Genomic DNA, 16,536 nt, shown 5'->3' with positions numbered 1-16,536 from the left:
AGATCATTGTACGACAGTTCTTAGATAATTTTGCTTGAAAGAACTTTAACCTCGTAAGTTCCCATGTACAAGTACAAATTAAATTCGAGTGCTGAAATCTTATAGAAATAAAACAGAGTTCCGAAGCTAGATTGTTATCAGATTGTTCTTAAAGGAAGAGTCTCAGTTTGCTCCTACAAAATACTTTGCAGCCAAAATAGTTTACATTAAACAATAATGGCAATCTTGTCAAAAATAACTACTATCTCACCAAAATATAAGGTTATAAACCAATTACGCAAACTGCATAATAACAGACCACAGCACCCTAAATAACAAAATATAATATATGCTTAGGAGCAGGCGAACAATCATAATGTTAGAAGAAACAGAGATACTTACCGAGTACTCTACACGAAGTAGCAAGCAATTTCAAAGCTTAATTGATTGCTAGGCTTCGTGAATACTAGTGAATACCTAAGGTTACCTTACCTTTCGCGCAAAATAGGCACAATGGACGGTGACTTGCGACAAATGTTTAGGGTAACTAATTAATGAACTAAAAAGAAAAGCTTGCGTCAAATGTAACATCTGCTAAAATGTAGAAAATGTATATAATAAAAATCGTAAAAACATGAATTTCTTTACTAACAATTATTAGGTATATTATTATATAAGTATTTTTAGAAGCATACATACGCTATAAACATTTATACAATCTTTATATCCATGTCATGTCACATTAGTTTAACCAAGTTAAGTCTTACTTTATAGTTACGTTAAAAACTGTTTTAAGCGTTCAAAATTAATTAAACTTATTTCTAAGAAAAAGTTTACTATTACATATAAACGATTCTCATCTTCATTGCGGTATTTTATGCATTGAACCATTCAACAACTTGATGTGTGTTGTTCAGTATAGAGTCTGTGCGGAAAGAGAAGAGTCGTGGAATGTATGGGGTCCAATACATTCCACGACTCTTCTCTTTCCGAACAGACTCTGAAAAGGGACCTGAACATGATTGATAGAATCGGACCCAGCCGAATCTGCGTGGTGTTTGCAATGACAAAGTACAGCACTATCATCATTCATATGAAATTCCTATGACAGTTATAATATAATAACACACTTCGTCCTGTTGCAGTCAGTTCAACGCTTAGACCATAGAGAAATAATTAAGCATAGAGTGTGCTCACTCCGTACGTCAGTTTTCTTACACTTATTTATTAATTGTATAATCATGTCCATACATTATTAAGGTGTTGCAATACAATTCAGTAAGTCGGTCCATGACGCCCTGTGAGGACATACAACAACAATATACTAATACCTTACAAATATAAGCTAATCATTATAAAATAAAATTATTCGTCACGATCATCATCCGAATTTACAAATACACATAAAATTAAATTATTAATACATTTAAATATGCTACAATTGTATGGATAAATAAATAGTCAGTACAGTAATAATTCAAAATAAAATACCAATTATAAATTATCATCAAAAAAGTCATTAATTGAATAATAGCATTTATCGAGTAAATAATATTTCTAATTTAGTTTTGAAGGTCGCATTTTCAGGTTCTTGCTTAATCGAGTCTGGAATTTTATTAGTTATTAGGATACATTTGTAATGTGGACTATTTCTACACATTTGTAGTTTGGTTTGAGGTAGTTGCAATTTATTCCTATACTGTGCTCTAGTTGTTTCCTTATCCTGTTTTAATTCAAATAAATGAGAGTTTTTGCGAACAAAAATAGCAGCTTGCAATATATAGATGCAGGGCAGTGTTAATAGTTTGTAGCGGACAAAGTACGGACGGCAGCTGTCTGGTATACGCACATTCGCTAAAATTCGAATACACTTCTTCTGCATTATAAAAAGTTGCTCGGCCTCGACACTATCACCCCAAAGGACTACAGCGTACCGAAGCCATGCGCACGCATATGCGTAGTATGCGGATAATGCACACTCGAAGTTTGTGTTCTTTTTTAGTATGCTTAGGGCATATATACTTTTCTACTTTTCAGCTAATATTATAACCTATAATCGATAACCGGAACTCTATTTTCAACTCCTTCTGCCTGTAATATTAATTGTCAATTGTTGAGCAATACACTTTTCGTCAGTCGCGACACTAGTGTTATCTATTGTCAAGTAACGGTACTGATATATCTTCTACATAACGCTACATTACTCCGAAAATAATATGCGTTTTGGTAAGAAAACTGATGTATGGATTGAACACTCAATGCTTACTTATTTCTCTATGCTTAGACTGACTGTTCCAGGTATTCGTTCCATTTGTAATTCCAAACTTACAAGGAAAGGTACCCAACTGTCCGGTTCCGATTTTATTTATATTTATATATGTTATAGAGTAGTCTAAAATAACGGACACGTATTTTTTTAGCTGCCGAAACTCAAACTATTGGGAGAAATTGTCCTCCAAAGTACTAAAAAGTTACTAAATCTTCTAACTCCTATAGAAAGTGATGCTCAAGCAACTTGCTAGTTAATGGCTTGTTTGAGTATATGTTTGAGAACAGGAAAAAATAATGTACAAGTGTTTTGTTATATCTGCTTAAACTCAAGTTTTCCTAAACTTAGACTACTCTATAACATATATAAATATAAATCAAATCGGAACCGGACAGTTGGGTACCTTTCCTTGTGAGCTAACTTGAGGTTCAAAGGCACTTTCTCTCCAGGACCCATTCATTTTTCCCACACTCTATGTATATTCGACGTGACTGTATAAGGATCTGGTTAAGTCAGGCTGCTTTATGCGGCAGCAGCTAGAAACTGGTAATGTCACTGTCAATCTCTATGATACAATTAGTTGAGTATTGAACGTTCTAATCACTACAGTACTGCAATAGTGATAGCAAATATCAAGGAAATTTACAGTGATATCTGCCGCGATTATGACGTATGACGCTACACCAGCAACGCTGCAGAGTAAAGGTGACATTCGGATGTCAACTTCAGCTGCATTACTGCTGCGGATTGAACTAGGCCTCTGTATCTGTAAATTTTATTAATAAAATAAGTGACGGTCGCCGCCGCATTACTTCCGCGGTTATGACGTTCAATTTGATTAAGGAAATTGACAGATACAGCATCAACGCTGTAGCAGCAATTTCGTAACAGTAATGCAGCTGCAGTTGCCATTCGAACATCACCTTAACTGTTGTACAAATCAGATTCTCATATTACTACTCGTAGTTAAATATTCAAAAGCGGTACTCTCTTCAGTTGCTTTTCGATCTGTCTCGTCGTCTTGTTCTTGAGCTGCGGTATATGGAACAGACAGTACACCCGCCGCAAACAGGTTGATTCCGACAAATATATAGAACATGGTGTACACGCCGATGTACGCCTCGATGTGGGGGTAGCTGTACACGTGCACCAGTTTTATGAGCTGGGAATAGACGTAGAGGAGGGCTAGCTGGTGCGATCGGATCTGAAACAAACACAGATAATTATTTAACAATGCCGTAACTTGCAACTTGTTGCCGTGACTTTCAAATACAAGGCACCAGGGGATGCTTTATTTGACATAAATAAGACCGCCAAGTTCACGAAAATTAAAAATATATCACCTCCTGGCTTTTTAAGTATGGCTTATTTTTCCACTTGCTACAAGTTCACAGGAAAGACCATCATGCTTAAAAAGTATGAGTATATATTATTAATCTAACACTAGACGAAATTTTTCCAGGCCGAAATTAATCCCTATTTTGAATTAAATTTTCTATCGACCTAGCCAAGATTAATAACTACCGATAATAGTGTAAACGAATATAGCGTAGAAAATCGAAACTAATATATTGTAAATCAGCCGGGACATAACCCCAGCTAAAAGTCCTAAAACAACACAGTTATTTATTAAAGTTCCCTCTCCGAACTCACGACTACATTGAGAAATCAACACGAATTTATTTAAGCTATAGAACCCACTATTACCCAATTTTCCAACGCATGAAATATCTGCCAATCCCATACGAGATCGCTCAATCGAGCGCAACATAAACGTAATCGGTTTTAGCCCACGACATCAACATCAATCTTTCTGTCCACCGCGGTACATTCTTACAGAGTCGTGTATTGTGCTATTAATAGTATAGTAATATACAGCGGTAGCACTTTGTTACCCTGAAAATTAGGGACTGACTATACATCCCTATCCCTACTATGAAACATATAAGTAAATTAAAATGCGAAAGTAACTGTCTATCTTTTCTGTCATCTCTACCGATTTTCAGTCTCTCTCTATTGACGACCGGTTTGGCCTAGTGGGTAGTAACCCTGCCTACGAAGCTGATGGTCCCGGGTTCAAATCCTGGTAAGGGCATTTATTCGTGTGATGAGCATGGATATTTGTTCCTGAGTTTTCTATGTATTTAAGTATTTATAAATATTTATATATTATATATATCGTTGTCTAAGTACCTTCAACACAAGCCTTATTGAGCTTACTGTGGGACTTAGTCAATTTGTGTAATAATGTCCCTCCTCTTATTATTATTTATCTCTTCACGATTAATCCCCTAAGCCGATTTAGAGAAAAATTGATATGAATATAGTTTGAAGCCCGGAAAAGGACATAGGATAGTTTTTGCTATTCTTCGTTATCATTAACGCAGACGAAGTGGTGGGAAGTAACTAGTAGGAATTATGACTGAGGTATACTGCCATGACTACGTATAAAATATTCCCATAAAAGCGGTGTTCACAGACTCAACCGCAGATATATTTTTGAGAATGGTGGTATTATGGTAGCAAAATGTCTGCACCAAATATATATTTGGGTTACGTATAGGTAAGTACGATCACGTTTTTGCCTTCCGCTCACAGCTTGGCTTTGTTTTCTGGCTACGGTTAGCGGTCACCGTCTGCAATCTAGCCATTTTGCCGAAAAAGTCGCGTGTGTACTGTAGATCTTTCACTGCCTGCTCAGTTAAGCTATGGATGTGGAACGATCTACCAGTGGAGGTAAGGAAATCGCAATGTATTGCCTAATTGCGATTTCCTTATTTATTTCTCTCGTTTCTGTTCATATGTATTTGTCTTTCACCTGTTAGTGTTTGATCCTTTCGTTTTCTCAAGGATTAGTTGGAAGAGATCCCTTTTAGGGATAAGTTCGCCTTTGTACATAACATTTTTGTTTTGATTTGCTTCGAAAAAATTGCCTGGGTAATAGGCCCTTATTTTATGCTTTTTCAAATCGGAAAAGGCTAGGAAATGTTTCGTTTGAGCTTCACGATAGTTAGTTTAGATAATTAGTGATAAGGCTGTTCAAAATCTATTCTAGCGCTGCTATTCAGTTATCTCGATGCCATGTACGTAAACCTAAAGTTATTATAACGATTATTTAACGCAAATATAATTATATCTACGCATAACAGCTCTTAAATTACTACATGAGAGCTAGTCACGGAGCTAGTGAATTTACTGCGAGTGGAATGTGCATTTGCGAAATCTTGATATTTAGATGATAAATTAATAACTATCGTATATTGTTTGTATTTTTTTTTATTGGAGAAAGACATTTGACCACAATCTCACCTGATGCTAAGTGTCGATGCATTCTAGGGTGGAGCATGCTTATCTAAAAGATGTATATTTGATTTAAAAAAAATCCAAGTTATAGAGGGCTGTAAACAGAGGGCCTACCGCAAACACCGAAGTTTGCAAATTGCGGGCATTTTTCTCTGTCACTCTGATTACGCCTTAATTGGAGTAAAAGTGAAAGATGCCCGCAATTTACGAACGTCGGTGTTTGCGATAGTCCCTCTGATTTGCAGGAAGCGAGTTTTCCGTTCTTAGCCGTTTGCATGACAAAATTGACAAAGCTGGATATGCATAGCGTTTAGTGCAAATAAGTGGCAGAGTAACAACGTAACTGCGGTTTCAGATTAGCATTTTATACGAGCGTTTAAGATCGTTTTTATAAGCGCGCGTAGGAGCATAATTATACGCTCGCTCGCTGTCATTCGTATTAGCGTTGTCGCGATAATAAGCTCATACAAGCTCGTTCCGTGCGAGCTGACACGCATCGGTTTAAGCACACACGCCGGTGTAAGCTCGTATACGAGCGTCCGGAGTTTTGAAGTAAAATACGCTAGTCTGAAACCGCTCTAAGGGTAGAACGCAAGTCCGCGCCTAGTGTTGGCAAAACGGAGATGGGGGATTAGTTCATGTAATCTCGAATAAATCACGGCTAAGTGAAGCAAGTCGAAACAATACCAGTACGCCAGGTAGGTAAGAATAAGTATATTCTTTTGATTGTTATGATCATCAAGTTTATACTGTTGGAAACTGAAATATTTTCTTCTACAAGCAGGTTTCTTACCTTGCGAGTATAGCCACGGGTACCCGTGTATGTACTCCCACATGTCACTCACCTCACAGTTAAACAGCTCCGTTATCACAAGCGCGGGTAGCCCCCAAACCACGCCGTACGCTGCTACGAGTACTCCGAGCGCGGCCACGGGTACCCAGCGGTTTGTGTACACAGTCAGATCAGCCTGCGTGTATACCGCCAGCGTGCCCATTGATACAGCCATCACGAAGAAGGCGCCGGTTAGGAGGTACTAAAACAGACGTTGGCTATAGTTTACGTTGCAGCATGAGCAAACATGCTTTCGTATGTCCGTATGTTCTCCTCTGCAGGTCGCATTTGTTTAACAATTCTAGTTAAATTTTGCGAGGAGGTTTGGTAGTTAGATATAAAATGTGACTGTCGTTTCGTTTCGTCGCTAGTATATCGTGGCTAGTAGGGTTTATGGCACTTAAGACTATGTAAGTTCGATGTGTGAGAATCATTCAACTCATTCAACGATGTATGTATATTTAATTATTCATGCTTTGCTCACAAAGCCCCTAGTGGTAGTATTATTTGGCACATATAATTAAAGTCAGAGTTGAAAGATAGACAGAAGTATAGTCGCTAAGACAAACAGTACCCCTAGTGTAAATAAATTCGATTTCCAAACGTGACGTACGCGTTTGCGTTTAGTCTCATTTTGTATTGAATTTCGAAAGAGCGCGCCAAGTGGGACGTTTTGGAAACTCAAAATCCTATACAAAATGAGACTTAACGCAAACGCGTTCGTCACGTTATGATGTCGATCAAAGTTACACTAGGGGTACTGATTTCATTACACGCCGATTTACGTTACACGTACCTACACGCACACATTCACAACTCGAAGGCTGAGCGGAGAATAGCTCAAAACCGATAAGTAAGTATGTGTGCGTAAAATCGGCTTGCCGTGAAGTCACAGTTTTGTTATAACAACGTTCTACGTCAAAATATGCCGACTTTCGCAGATTAAAAGTATACTAATTATTAAGTAAATTATACTAATTAAAAGTAGACTCTTACATTTCTTTCCGTTACTCGTATGACGACTGTACATAGTAAACTGCCAGCGCAGAAGCAAGCCAGAGTGAGCACCCTGTCGGGATCTGCCGGTGACCCCAGCTGTACCAGGGTCTTGTGCTGATCCAAGAAGATGATACTGCCACACAGGATCATGGTGCTGTGGAGGACCAAGCCGATTTTGGTGGCGTCGCGCCATATCGGGTTTTTAACTGCGAAAAATTGAATGGTTCTAAACCAATATACCAGACTAAAAGTGGAATCGATACAACTTATAGGTACCAACATGGTTTTAGTTAAAAAAGTAATACAGCGAGCAATAAAATAACATGGGGACATTATAAATGAAATTCGTTCATAAAGTGGCTATGCACTTTTGCGATTGCACTTTTGGATTGGTGGTAGGCAACTTTTATCTAACTAACTTAATATAACCATAATATAAATCATTACATGACTGATTGAGTGTCATAAAATAGACTGTTCATGAATTTCAACGACACATTTGATTTAGTTGGTCTTAATTTAGATAAACCGCCACCAAAACTGTGTACATTTATTATCCTGCAGGCGGTGACTTGTCCTCTACAAAAGGGTCTACATAAAAATTGACGTCTAAGATAGCTCACGAACGATTTAGTACGGTTACAACTTACTTATTGTTATCGTGTGCAATTTCCCCGCAGCCCTCGCTCTGTCGCTTTCATCCTTCAAGCTGGCGACTTCTCGTAGCACGGTCGGGTGCTCGGGCAGCAGGCATTTTAATCTCGACACTGTTAGCTTTGCTCGCTGAAAGAAAATAACATAGTTCTATGTGTAATAGTAGCTGTAGTAGTGTAGTTTTGCGCAGCTTATTATTTATTTATTTAATCTTTATTGCACATTACATGAAGGTACAAATGGCGGAATTAATGCCTTAAAGCATTCCTCTACCAGTCAACCAATGGGTTAAACCAAAAAGATTAAGTAGGTGCAGTGTCTTTTCAAGTAAACGAATTTGTAACCGAATTAATGGATGAATTTGAGCTTATCCCATAGGTTTCTAAGAATATGACTATTAAATAAAAATAAATAATAACCTATTACACTAGTAGCTCTGTGAGCTGTAGACCTCGCGAGCATAGCTTATGGCTCCTCTACACGATGGCCCAGCGTAGGCAAGTCCTAGGGGCGCATTTATGCGTTAGAGCAGCGGTTCCTAACTTGGGGGTAATTACCCCCGTAGTGGTAAATCTGGTATTTTACGGAGGTAATAAGCTCAATTAAATATAACAGAAATTAGACCTGTAAGAAAGAATATTGATTCCCTAGTTAGTCATAGGGGTGGCAGAACTGACAAGGTTAGGAACCACTGCGTTAGAGGGAGCAAGTGATATTGCTATCTCATTTCACCGCATAGCTGCGTCCCTTAGATTGGCCTACGCTGGGCCATCGTGTAGAGGAGCCCTTAAAACTGTACCTATGGCTCCGCTGTTTAGAAGAATTTATAAAAACTAAATTGACAAAAAACATAATTATCGAATAGGATGGTCCAACTTTATATGTAGAAAAAAGTTGAAAGGATTTTATCTTCACATGGCTCCCTTTATAGAACAGTAATCTATGTGCCTTTGAACTCATTTGCGAATGATTAGGTGGTCGCTATGATTTTGTGATTTGCAATATCCTCATACAAATAAAAAAATGCAAAGTTACCTAAAACAAAAAAAAAACGATCGCCATCATTTTAAGCATACTTATAAATAATAAATAAAATGAATAAAGAGCCCTTAAAGACATTTCCAAAGCAAATTTATTGATGGGTCAATTTATTTTCATACTATTTTGTATAGCAGTATTGTTTCATTTATAGCGACCTCTAAATAATGTTAATTGCTCTTAATTTTTTATAGATACTTTTTCGTATATCAGAATTTAAAAAGCCTGCACGGAAAATGAATTTTCATTAATTATTAACTAAGAAAACTTTGTAGACACGTAAATTTACTGCCATCTTTGGACATATGATTAAAACTTTTGGAACGTTATGGTGCCATCGCTCGAAACGATGCTGTCAAACATTTGGCCTTTTATCTATTAGATGGCGCCACTTTTAGGTCTTTAACAATTTTAACATATATTAGTAAACGAATAAGGATCAAAAAGATCATCAAGGAAAGGAAAGTCAAATGGCGTTCTACAATTTTTATCATGTGTCGAAAGATATAGCAGCAATTTTACTGTAGCAACAAAATTTTGTTTGACAGTCCACCTCCATTTCAAATTCTCTTTGCCAACGCCTACAAAATGGGAAGGAAAGAGAAAATACTCCCTTTCCCGTTTCCAAACGCCCACAGTTAGTCGGTCATCCCCTGAATGGTAAAAGTAGAACCACCTCCATCTTCGTCGGCAGAAGAAGGGCCATCAGAGCTTCACTCTGTAGTGTTTTATCTCTATAGGATTTGGCAATTTAATCCGCTAAAACATCATTTTGCTACATCGAATACCTTGACTAAAATATCAACAGAAGATATGTAATAAATCTTCGGAACATTGTGTTCCTGCAAATTTGTGGTCTGAATTTTTGTAGACAAGATTATAGCAAGCATCGCTGGCTCTTAGTAATCTATATGCACCAAAATTTTCTAAAAGAATGCCACGAACCGTACCGAAACTTTCTGCGGCGACTGCACGCAGAAAATATGTTAGAAAACCGTTTCCCTCTTTTAGCTATGATATATATTTTTTATTTATTAAAGCAATATACATACATTTACGTTTAAACTTCTATTCCTAATATAATATCAATATTCCAATCTGCAACTACGTCTTTATAGCAAAGCCAAAGTTGATAAATTAATCTAAATGCAAAAACTGCTCAGATTTTTTTAAACATGAACCCGTTTTCGCCTGCGCAATTGTCCGTATCCTTGAACTTTAACGGCTGTAAATAAAGTTCAGACAATAAAACTGAAACGAATACGCTTTGCTCGCGCTTCGTGCTCGCTTGATCAACATTACGAAATTTAAATACAAAAAAAAAAAAACAAAATGTTACTATTCAGGGAATAGATCCAGGGTCCTCTTCTCTCTCCCTGTTACAAAGCTTAGTCAATAAAAAATAGGAAATTAAAGTGCAAAAAAAAACAAAAAAAGATTACATTGTTCGGGATTTGAGCCCGGAACCTCATGATTGAGCCAATTGAGCCACGAATGGATATATGTTACACGGTGAAATTAGGCTACTTATTCTCGAGTAAAACCTAAATATCTAAATACCCCCTAAACCAGCGTTCTAAAATATCTGAATTTTTCGCAAATCATTCTGTAACCATGTCTCACAAGGAGGAAACTCTTATGATATCGATACGGCTATTTGTTTAGGCGCGACGTACCATGACTCCGCCATTTTGAAAAAAATCCAAAAACTGGATCGACAAAAAAATTCTATTTGGTCATAGAATATGGTCGCAAAATTTCACGCGAATCGGTTGAGAATTGCGACCTGTAGAGGAGAACATCCGGACATACGAAAGCAGATTGCGCGAGTCAAAACGTAGACCTACGCTACGCTTCGGTCAACTAGGTATATGACCAAATTTTATGCCAAAATGCTTTACTTTATTTTGGAAAAGAGCTGATACTCTTCAAACTACTGGATCAATTTCTAATAAACTTAGCTAAAAACCACGATAAGGAAACTTGCTTTCATTTAAAATAAAAATACATTGAAATCCGTTCCTCCGTCAGAGAGCTACGATTACACAGACAGATATTAGCGTCAAACATTGACACCCTTCTTTTTGCGTCGGAGTTTAAAAAAGCATGTATGCCAAAATATTAGAAAAATATTCTTAAAAAGCATACTAAGAGCTGATTTTTCAGATACCAATTAACTTGTCCGATAACTATACCAACAAATAAAGTTCTGAGAAGCATATGAGAATCGTGTTATCGATGGAATAAATCCCATCCGTTTAAATGGGGACTGAAACATTGGCTCTTAGTATATATGTATCACATCATTTAAGTGTAGTCAAGTTAGGGCTTGTAGAGTTATATGAACTTGGCTCTACAAGAGATCTGATAATTTATTGACACATGACTATACAATTTGTAGAATACACTATAAAACTTAAAACCTAAATCTAAAAATAAATAATACTAAACTTAAAATAAAATACTAAAAAATATCCCCCTGCGGCATGGTGCCGTAGATACTGGCAGCATTTCCTCGCTGTATTGCAAGACTAATTCTTTGAGCGAGGAAGCTGCCAGCTCTGCGGTCGCCGGTGAGTGTAGTCTAACTTGACTCACCTCAGGATTCCCAATCATGACCAAATAACTCGGGGACTCCACTAGACAGAACACCGTGATCATTTGAACCACCACAAGAGCCACCATCAAAAACATCAGCGCGTCCAAATCCGTTACCAGTCTCATCAGATACCCTGCTGCCGTCATTGGCATGAACAGGGAGAGAGCTAACCCTCTGTTTTGTATGGAACTTATCTCTCGGATGTATATCGGGAAGATTGTATACAGGCCACCTGATGATATGCCAGCTAGTATGTGTAGAGCTATGATGTTGATTTCGTTGACGTCCAAAAGAAGGGGTATGCAGGATATCTGAAATGATGTATTGGGTTTAAAATAGCGAATGTGAAAGTGCAAACGGTTGCTTTGCCTACAAGAATAACAAGCATACGCGAAAATTATGAAGCCAGTTGGGGATTGCTTTATTTTTTTGAAGTGAAAACTTCTTTCGCGGCGCTGTGGACTTTTTGTGATTGGGAAAAAATGTTAAACTCGTGGCAGGTCAGTGACAGACAGATTCGTCAGATTGAAAATTCGTAAGACGGACACGTGACCTGATCTAAAAACTGTTACAATGTCATTGAAGCCAGTAGACCGTCGACGCGACTTGAATATTATTTTAAATAATTGTATTAGTTCTGAAGTCTTAAATTTTTAATGTAATATAAATTGTCATGTTTGTGTACGATAGCGCAATAAATGAATATTGTATTTTACCACATGAATGATAGTACTTTTATACTGATACTTAAGCAATTCGTGCAAAATTATTCCCTAACCATTCCAAAATATCAAAAATGCACAACGTTAATATTCAAGTTTTCACTTCTGCCGGCACTCCCGGAGTGCAACCCGTTGTTTGTATTTTGTGTGTTACTGATTTATGGCTATACCCACCTGACGAAGCCTACTTTGCATATTTGAATTTGTCAACCGTCAAATTTCTTAATATTATTCAATAAAATATTTCTTTGCCTACAAGAAGACAACTTTTATCTAGCTTTGATGCTAACGGGTCAACGTGCCTCGAATATTACGAGTAATATCATTGAAAAGTTCTCATGGAAGTTGAGTGCATTCTTCATTTCTAAAGCTTTTACATAATTTTATTTTAAGTCGAGCTTTTAAGTTGGAAGCACTTTTACATGGTATTGTACCTACTATTATTACTTGTACGAGGATAAAGTACATGTGACTACCTCTTAGTTTGCAACAGATTTCTGGGTCGTACGGGTACCTCAGTCAGAACGGTATTTCAGAATGTGACCTAAAATCTACACCTTCCTATAGTCTTCATAACGTTTTAGCAATACCTACTTTTTCGTTTAACTTCTCTGTTTCCGCTACCCAAAGGTTGCTCGGAAGAGATCGCTCTTTAGCGATAAGACCTCCTGTTGTATGCCTCTACATTTAATCAATTGTTTCTTTTCTTGTATCTTTTTACAGAGGTATGCCAATAAAGAGTATTCTATAGGTATCTATCTTCCTGGTCATGTCAGGTGACATTTATCAATTTGTAGGTAGCAGGAGGCAGGTACAGCAGAAACAAGTACCGTAAAACCACTCAACTATAGTCCAATACTGCAACTATGGTCCACAAGTTCAAAAGGAAATTAAGTATCTATACCAATTTTCCATTTGGTTTACTCCTAGTTGTACCTTCCATTTATAAACATACTTTGCCTTAGAACTACAAAAATATAGTAAAATACACACCTGAACGAAAAAAATGAGTTTATTTGTGGACCATAGTTGGGAGCTGTGGACTATAGTTGGGTGGTTTTACGGTACTATATATCGCTATAACTAATCAGTGCCACAAATCGTTTGAGCAAGTTCTGACGTGCAATGACGTCACGACTCTGAATCCATTACTGTACAATGTTCTAGACAACAGACTGTTAATTGAGATTGACGAGGTAGATTGTGTTAGTATCTCAATTCAAATCCCATTCCATTGTACATTTAAAATGCGTAATTTGTTATCCTGTTTACGAAAACAGTGTGTTTTTAGTTTATTAGCGGCGTAAAGTCCGTCTAGTTGAGCCTTAATTTGTGGAATAATTCATAGATATTTTTAGAGCAAAGCTCGGGTATACATATAATAGCTGCATATACCTATAATTGTCAATTCTATTATGAGTATTTCATTTTTGTATATGGGTGGGCAAATAAGAATGGTGGCTTGTATTATACACAGAGATCGGACAAATTTGCGTCATTGCTCGCAATAATGTGGACATGACTCCAAAATTAATCAAATATGTAATCATTTAATTAATTTCTTACTTGACTTAAATTTTAATTCCTAGTCAATAAATACAAAAGTTTGTTAAAGTATAGATTTATTAAAGAAAATACTCAGTATTTTTTCCAAATTTTCTGCAGTCAGTCTATTTCTTTTTACATCAAAAATATACTTAAGGGGGCGTCCATTAATCTCGTCATATTGTATAGGGGGGGGAGGGGTCAGCAAAAAATCACCAATGATCACCCCCGGGGACGGGGGGTATGGACACGTATCACGTGTATTTTTTTTTTCATCTGTGCTATACTGTATTATAGTCAATAATAATCCTTCACGTGTACTTAGGTTCATTTGTTAGAAAACTGTTCTTTAGTTATCGAAAAAAATACACGTCATATTGGATGGGGGGGGTCCTGAAAATATCACCAAAGATCACCATGGGGGGGGGGGGTCTAAAACAAGCCAAAAACGTATGACGCGATTAATGGACGCCCCCTAAGTGCTGAAAAACTCCGCTCGCACTCCACTCGCACATGTTAATGGGGCAAACTTAAGTAGTTTTATAGGAATATTATTATTCCAGTATAATTCAGAGTTTATTTTCTGTTCTTTGTTTAGTTTATCCCGATTTTGAGGTTATCGCCCACAACTTAGAACAGAAAATAAACTCTGAATTATACTGGAATAATAATATTCCTATAAAACTACTTAAGTTTGCCCCATTAACATGTGCGAGTGGAGTGCGAGCGGAGTTTTTCAGCACTTAAGTATATTTTTGATGTAAAAAGAAATAGACTGACTGCAGAAAATTTGGAAAAAATAGTGATTATTTTCTTTAATAAATCTATACTTTAACAAACTTTGTATTTAGTGATTAGGAATTAAAATTTAAGTCAAGTAAGAAATTAATTAAATGATTACATATTTGATTAATTTTGGAGTCATGTCCACATTATTGCGAGCAATGACGCAAATTTGTCCGATCTCTGATTATACAACTTGTTTTGAAATTTTAATTATATTACGTGACAATTTTGTAAATATTTAAGGAGCTATCCTTAAATATTTACTAATTTTTTTTTATTTATTCAGGAGCCTTATAGAGGCTTCTGGTGACCAGAGGGCTGGCCAATATTTTTCCCAGCGGATCAGCATTGCCATACAGCGGGGCAATGCGGCCAGTCTTCTGGACACCCTACCGAGCGACTTCGACTTAGGCCAATTTTTTTATTTATAAGATTTTAATTTATTTGTTTTTATTCTTTTACTTGTTTTTTGTTGTGCCAATAAAAATATTAGTAAATATTTTTTATAAATATATTATTCAGGGACATACAACTGCCGTATAAAGAAGATAATTACTGCCAAATGTCTATCTCTAGCAGTAAACATTTTTTCTTAGATGTGTGTGTTGTTTAAAATACGTTGTCAGCTCGATTGATTGCGAGAAACGGTGGCAGTGATTGGCTCCCAAATTCCCCTAAGTTTGCAGCTCCTGACTTATTTCTGTGGGGCTATCTAAAATTACGTGTCTATGCTAACAAGCTGATGAAATTTAAACAGTTAGAACCAACCATCCGACATAAAATGTACGCCGAAAATGTGCGAAAATATGCTGAAAATTGTGATGATAAGGCTCACATTTGCCTGCTGTTAATGGTGGACATTTGTCAGACATTGTGTTCCAACCTATGCATGTATTTGCCAATGCTGAATAATATATTTCTAAAACAATACTTAATAATCTTTGAACTTAATATTGTTAAAATTTAAAAACAAAATGTATACTTGTTATTTGCCCACCCTGTATATACACCGATATTGATCGACACCATTCTATGACAATTTTCTTCCACATCTCATTGTCAAACCAGATTCAATGGCTCTATTCTTGCACTTTATACGATGTACTGTGTACATGCGAAATATCAGCTGAATCGTTTGTTGGAAAGTCGGTCAACCTATTTGTACACTCCAACTCGCACAGTTAAGATTAAGATACAGTCGTTATGTAAATGCATTTACAAAAATCTTAAATTGGCAAAACATACAGGCCAATTCGAACGTACACTGACATAGAATGATATCTAAATAATGTCATTTAGTTAACGTGCGTCTCACTCGCGCCAGTACATGTACGGCCAAGTACGAGCGAAATGCACGATAACTGAATGGCATGTGATGTCAGTATACGTTTGTATTGGCCTGATAGCTTTTAAGTAACATTATAAAATACCTCTTAAATATCTAAATAATAACAAATTTATTCGAATCTTGAATTAAGAAGTTATCAATTTCCCATATAAATATTTTTTATTTGACGACCGGTTTGGCTTAATGGGTAGTGACCCTGCCTATGAAGCCCTTGCTCCCGGGTTCAAATCCTGGTAAGGGCATTTATTCGAGTGATGAGCACGGATATTTGTTCCTGTGTCATGGGTGTTTTCTATGTATTTAAGTATTTATATATTAAATATATCGTCGTTTAAGTACCCACAATACAAGCCTTATTGAGCTTACTGTGGGACTTAGTCAATTTGTGTAATAATGTCCTATGTTATTTATTTATTTTATTTACTTATGGGGCAATATTACACAAATCGCCCTACCCCTAAG

General features: G+C 36.6%; 1 protein-coding gene and 1 long non-coding RNA gene across 2 annotated transcripts in view; both read right to left on the bottom strand.

Moving 5' to 3' along the window:
- Nucleotides 1-16,536, bottom strand: part of LOC133521794 (uncharacterized) — a 48,324-nt gene that overhangs the window by 22,750 nt on the left and 9,038 nt on the right. The window lies entirely within an intron of this gene.
- LOC133521787 (uncharacterized) lies at nt 1,524-12,072 on the bottom strand. Its single transcript, XM_061856854.1, has 5 exons — nt 11,673-12,072; nt 8,033-8,165; nt 7,380-7,588; nt 6,397-6,585; nt 1,524-3,452 (listed from the first exon to the last, which is right to left on the bottom strand). Exons 1-5 carry the CDS (start codon nt 11,823-11,825, stop codon nt 3,189-3,191), a joined length of 948 nt encoding a protein of 315 aa, XP_061712838.1. The 5' UTR covers nt 11,826-12,072; the 3' UTR covers nt 1,524-3,188.

This window comes from Cydia pomonella, chromosome 10 (assembly GCF_033807575.1).
Source record: "Cydia pomonella isolate Wapato2018A chromosome 10, ilCydPomo1, whole genome shotgun sequence".
NCBI lineage: Eukaryota > Metazoa > Arthropoda > Insecta > Lepidoptera > Tortricidae > Cydia > Cydia pomonella.
Note: the sequence above shows the minus strand (reverse complement) of the source record. Positions and strands in the feature narration are given on the sequence as shown.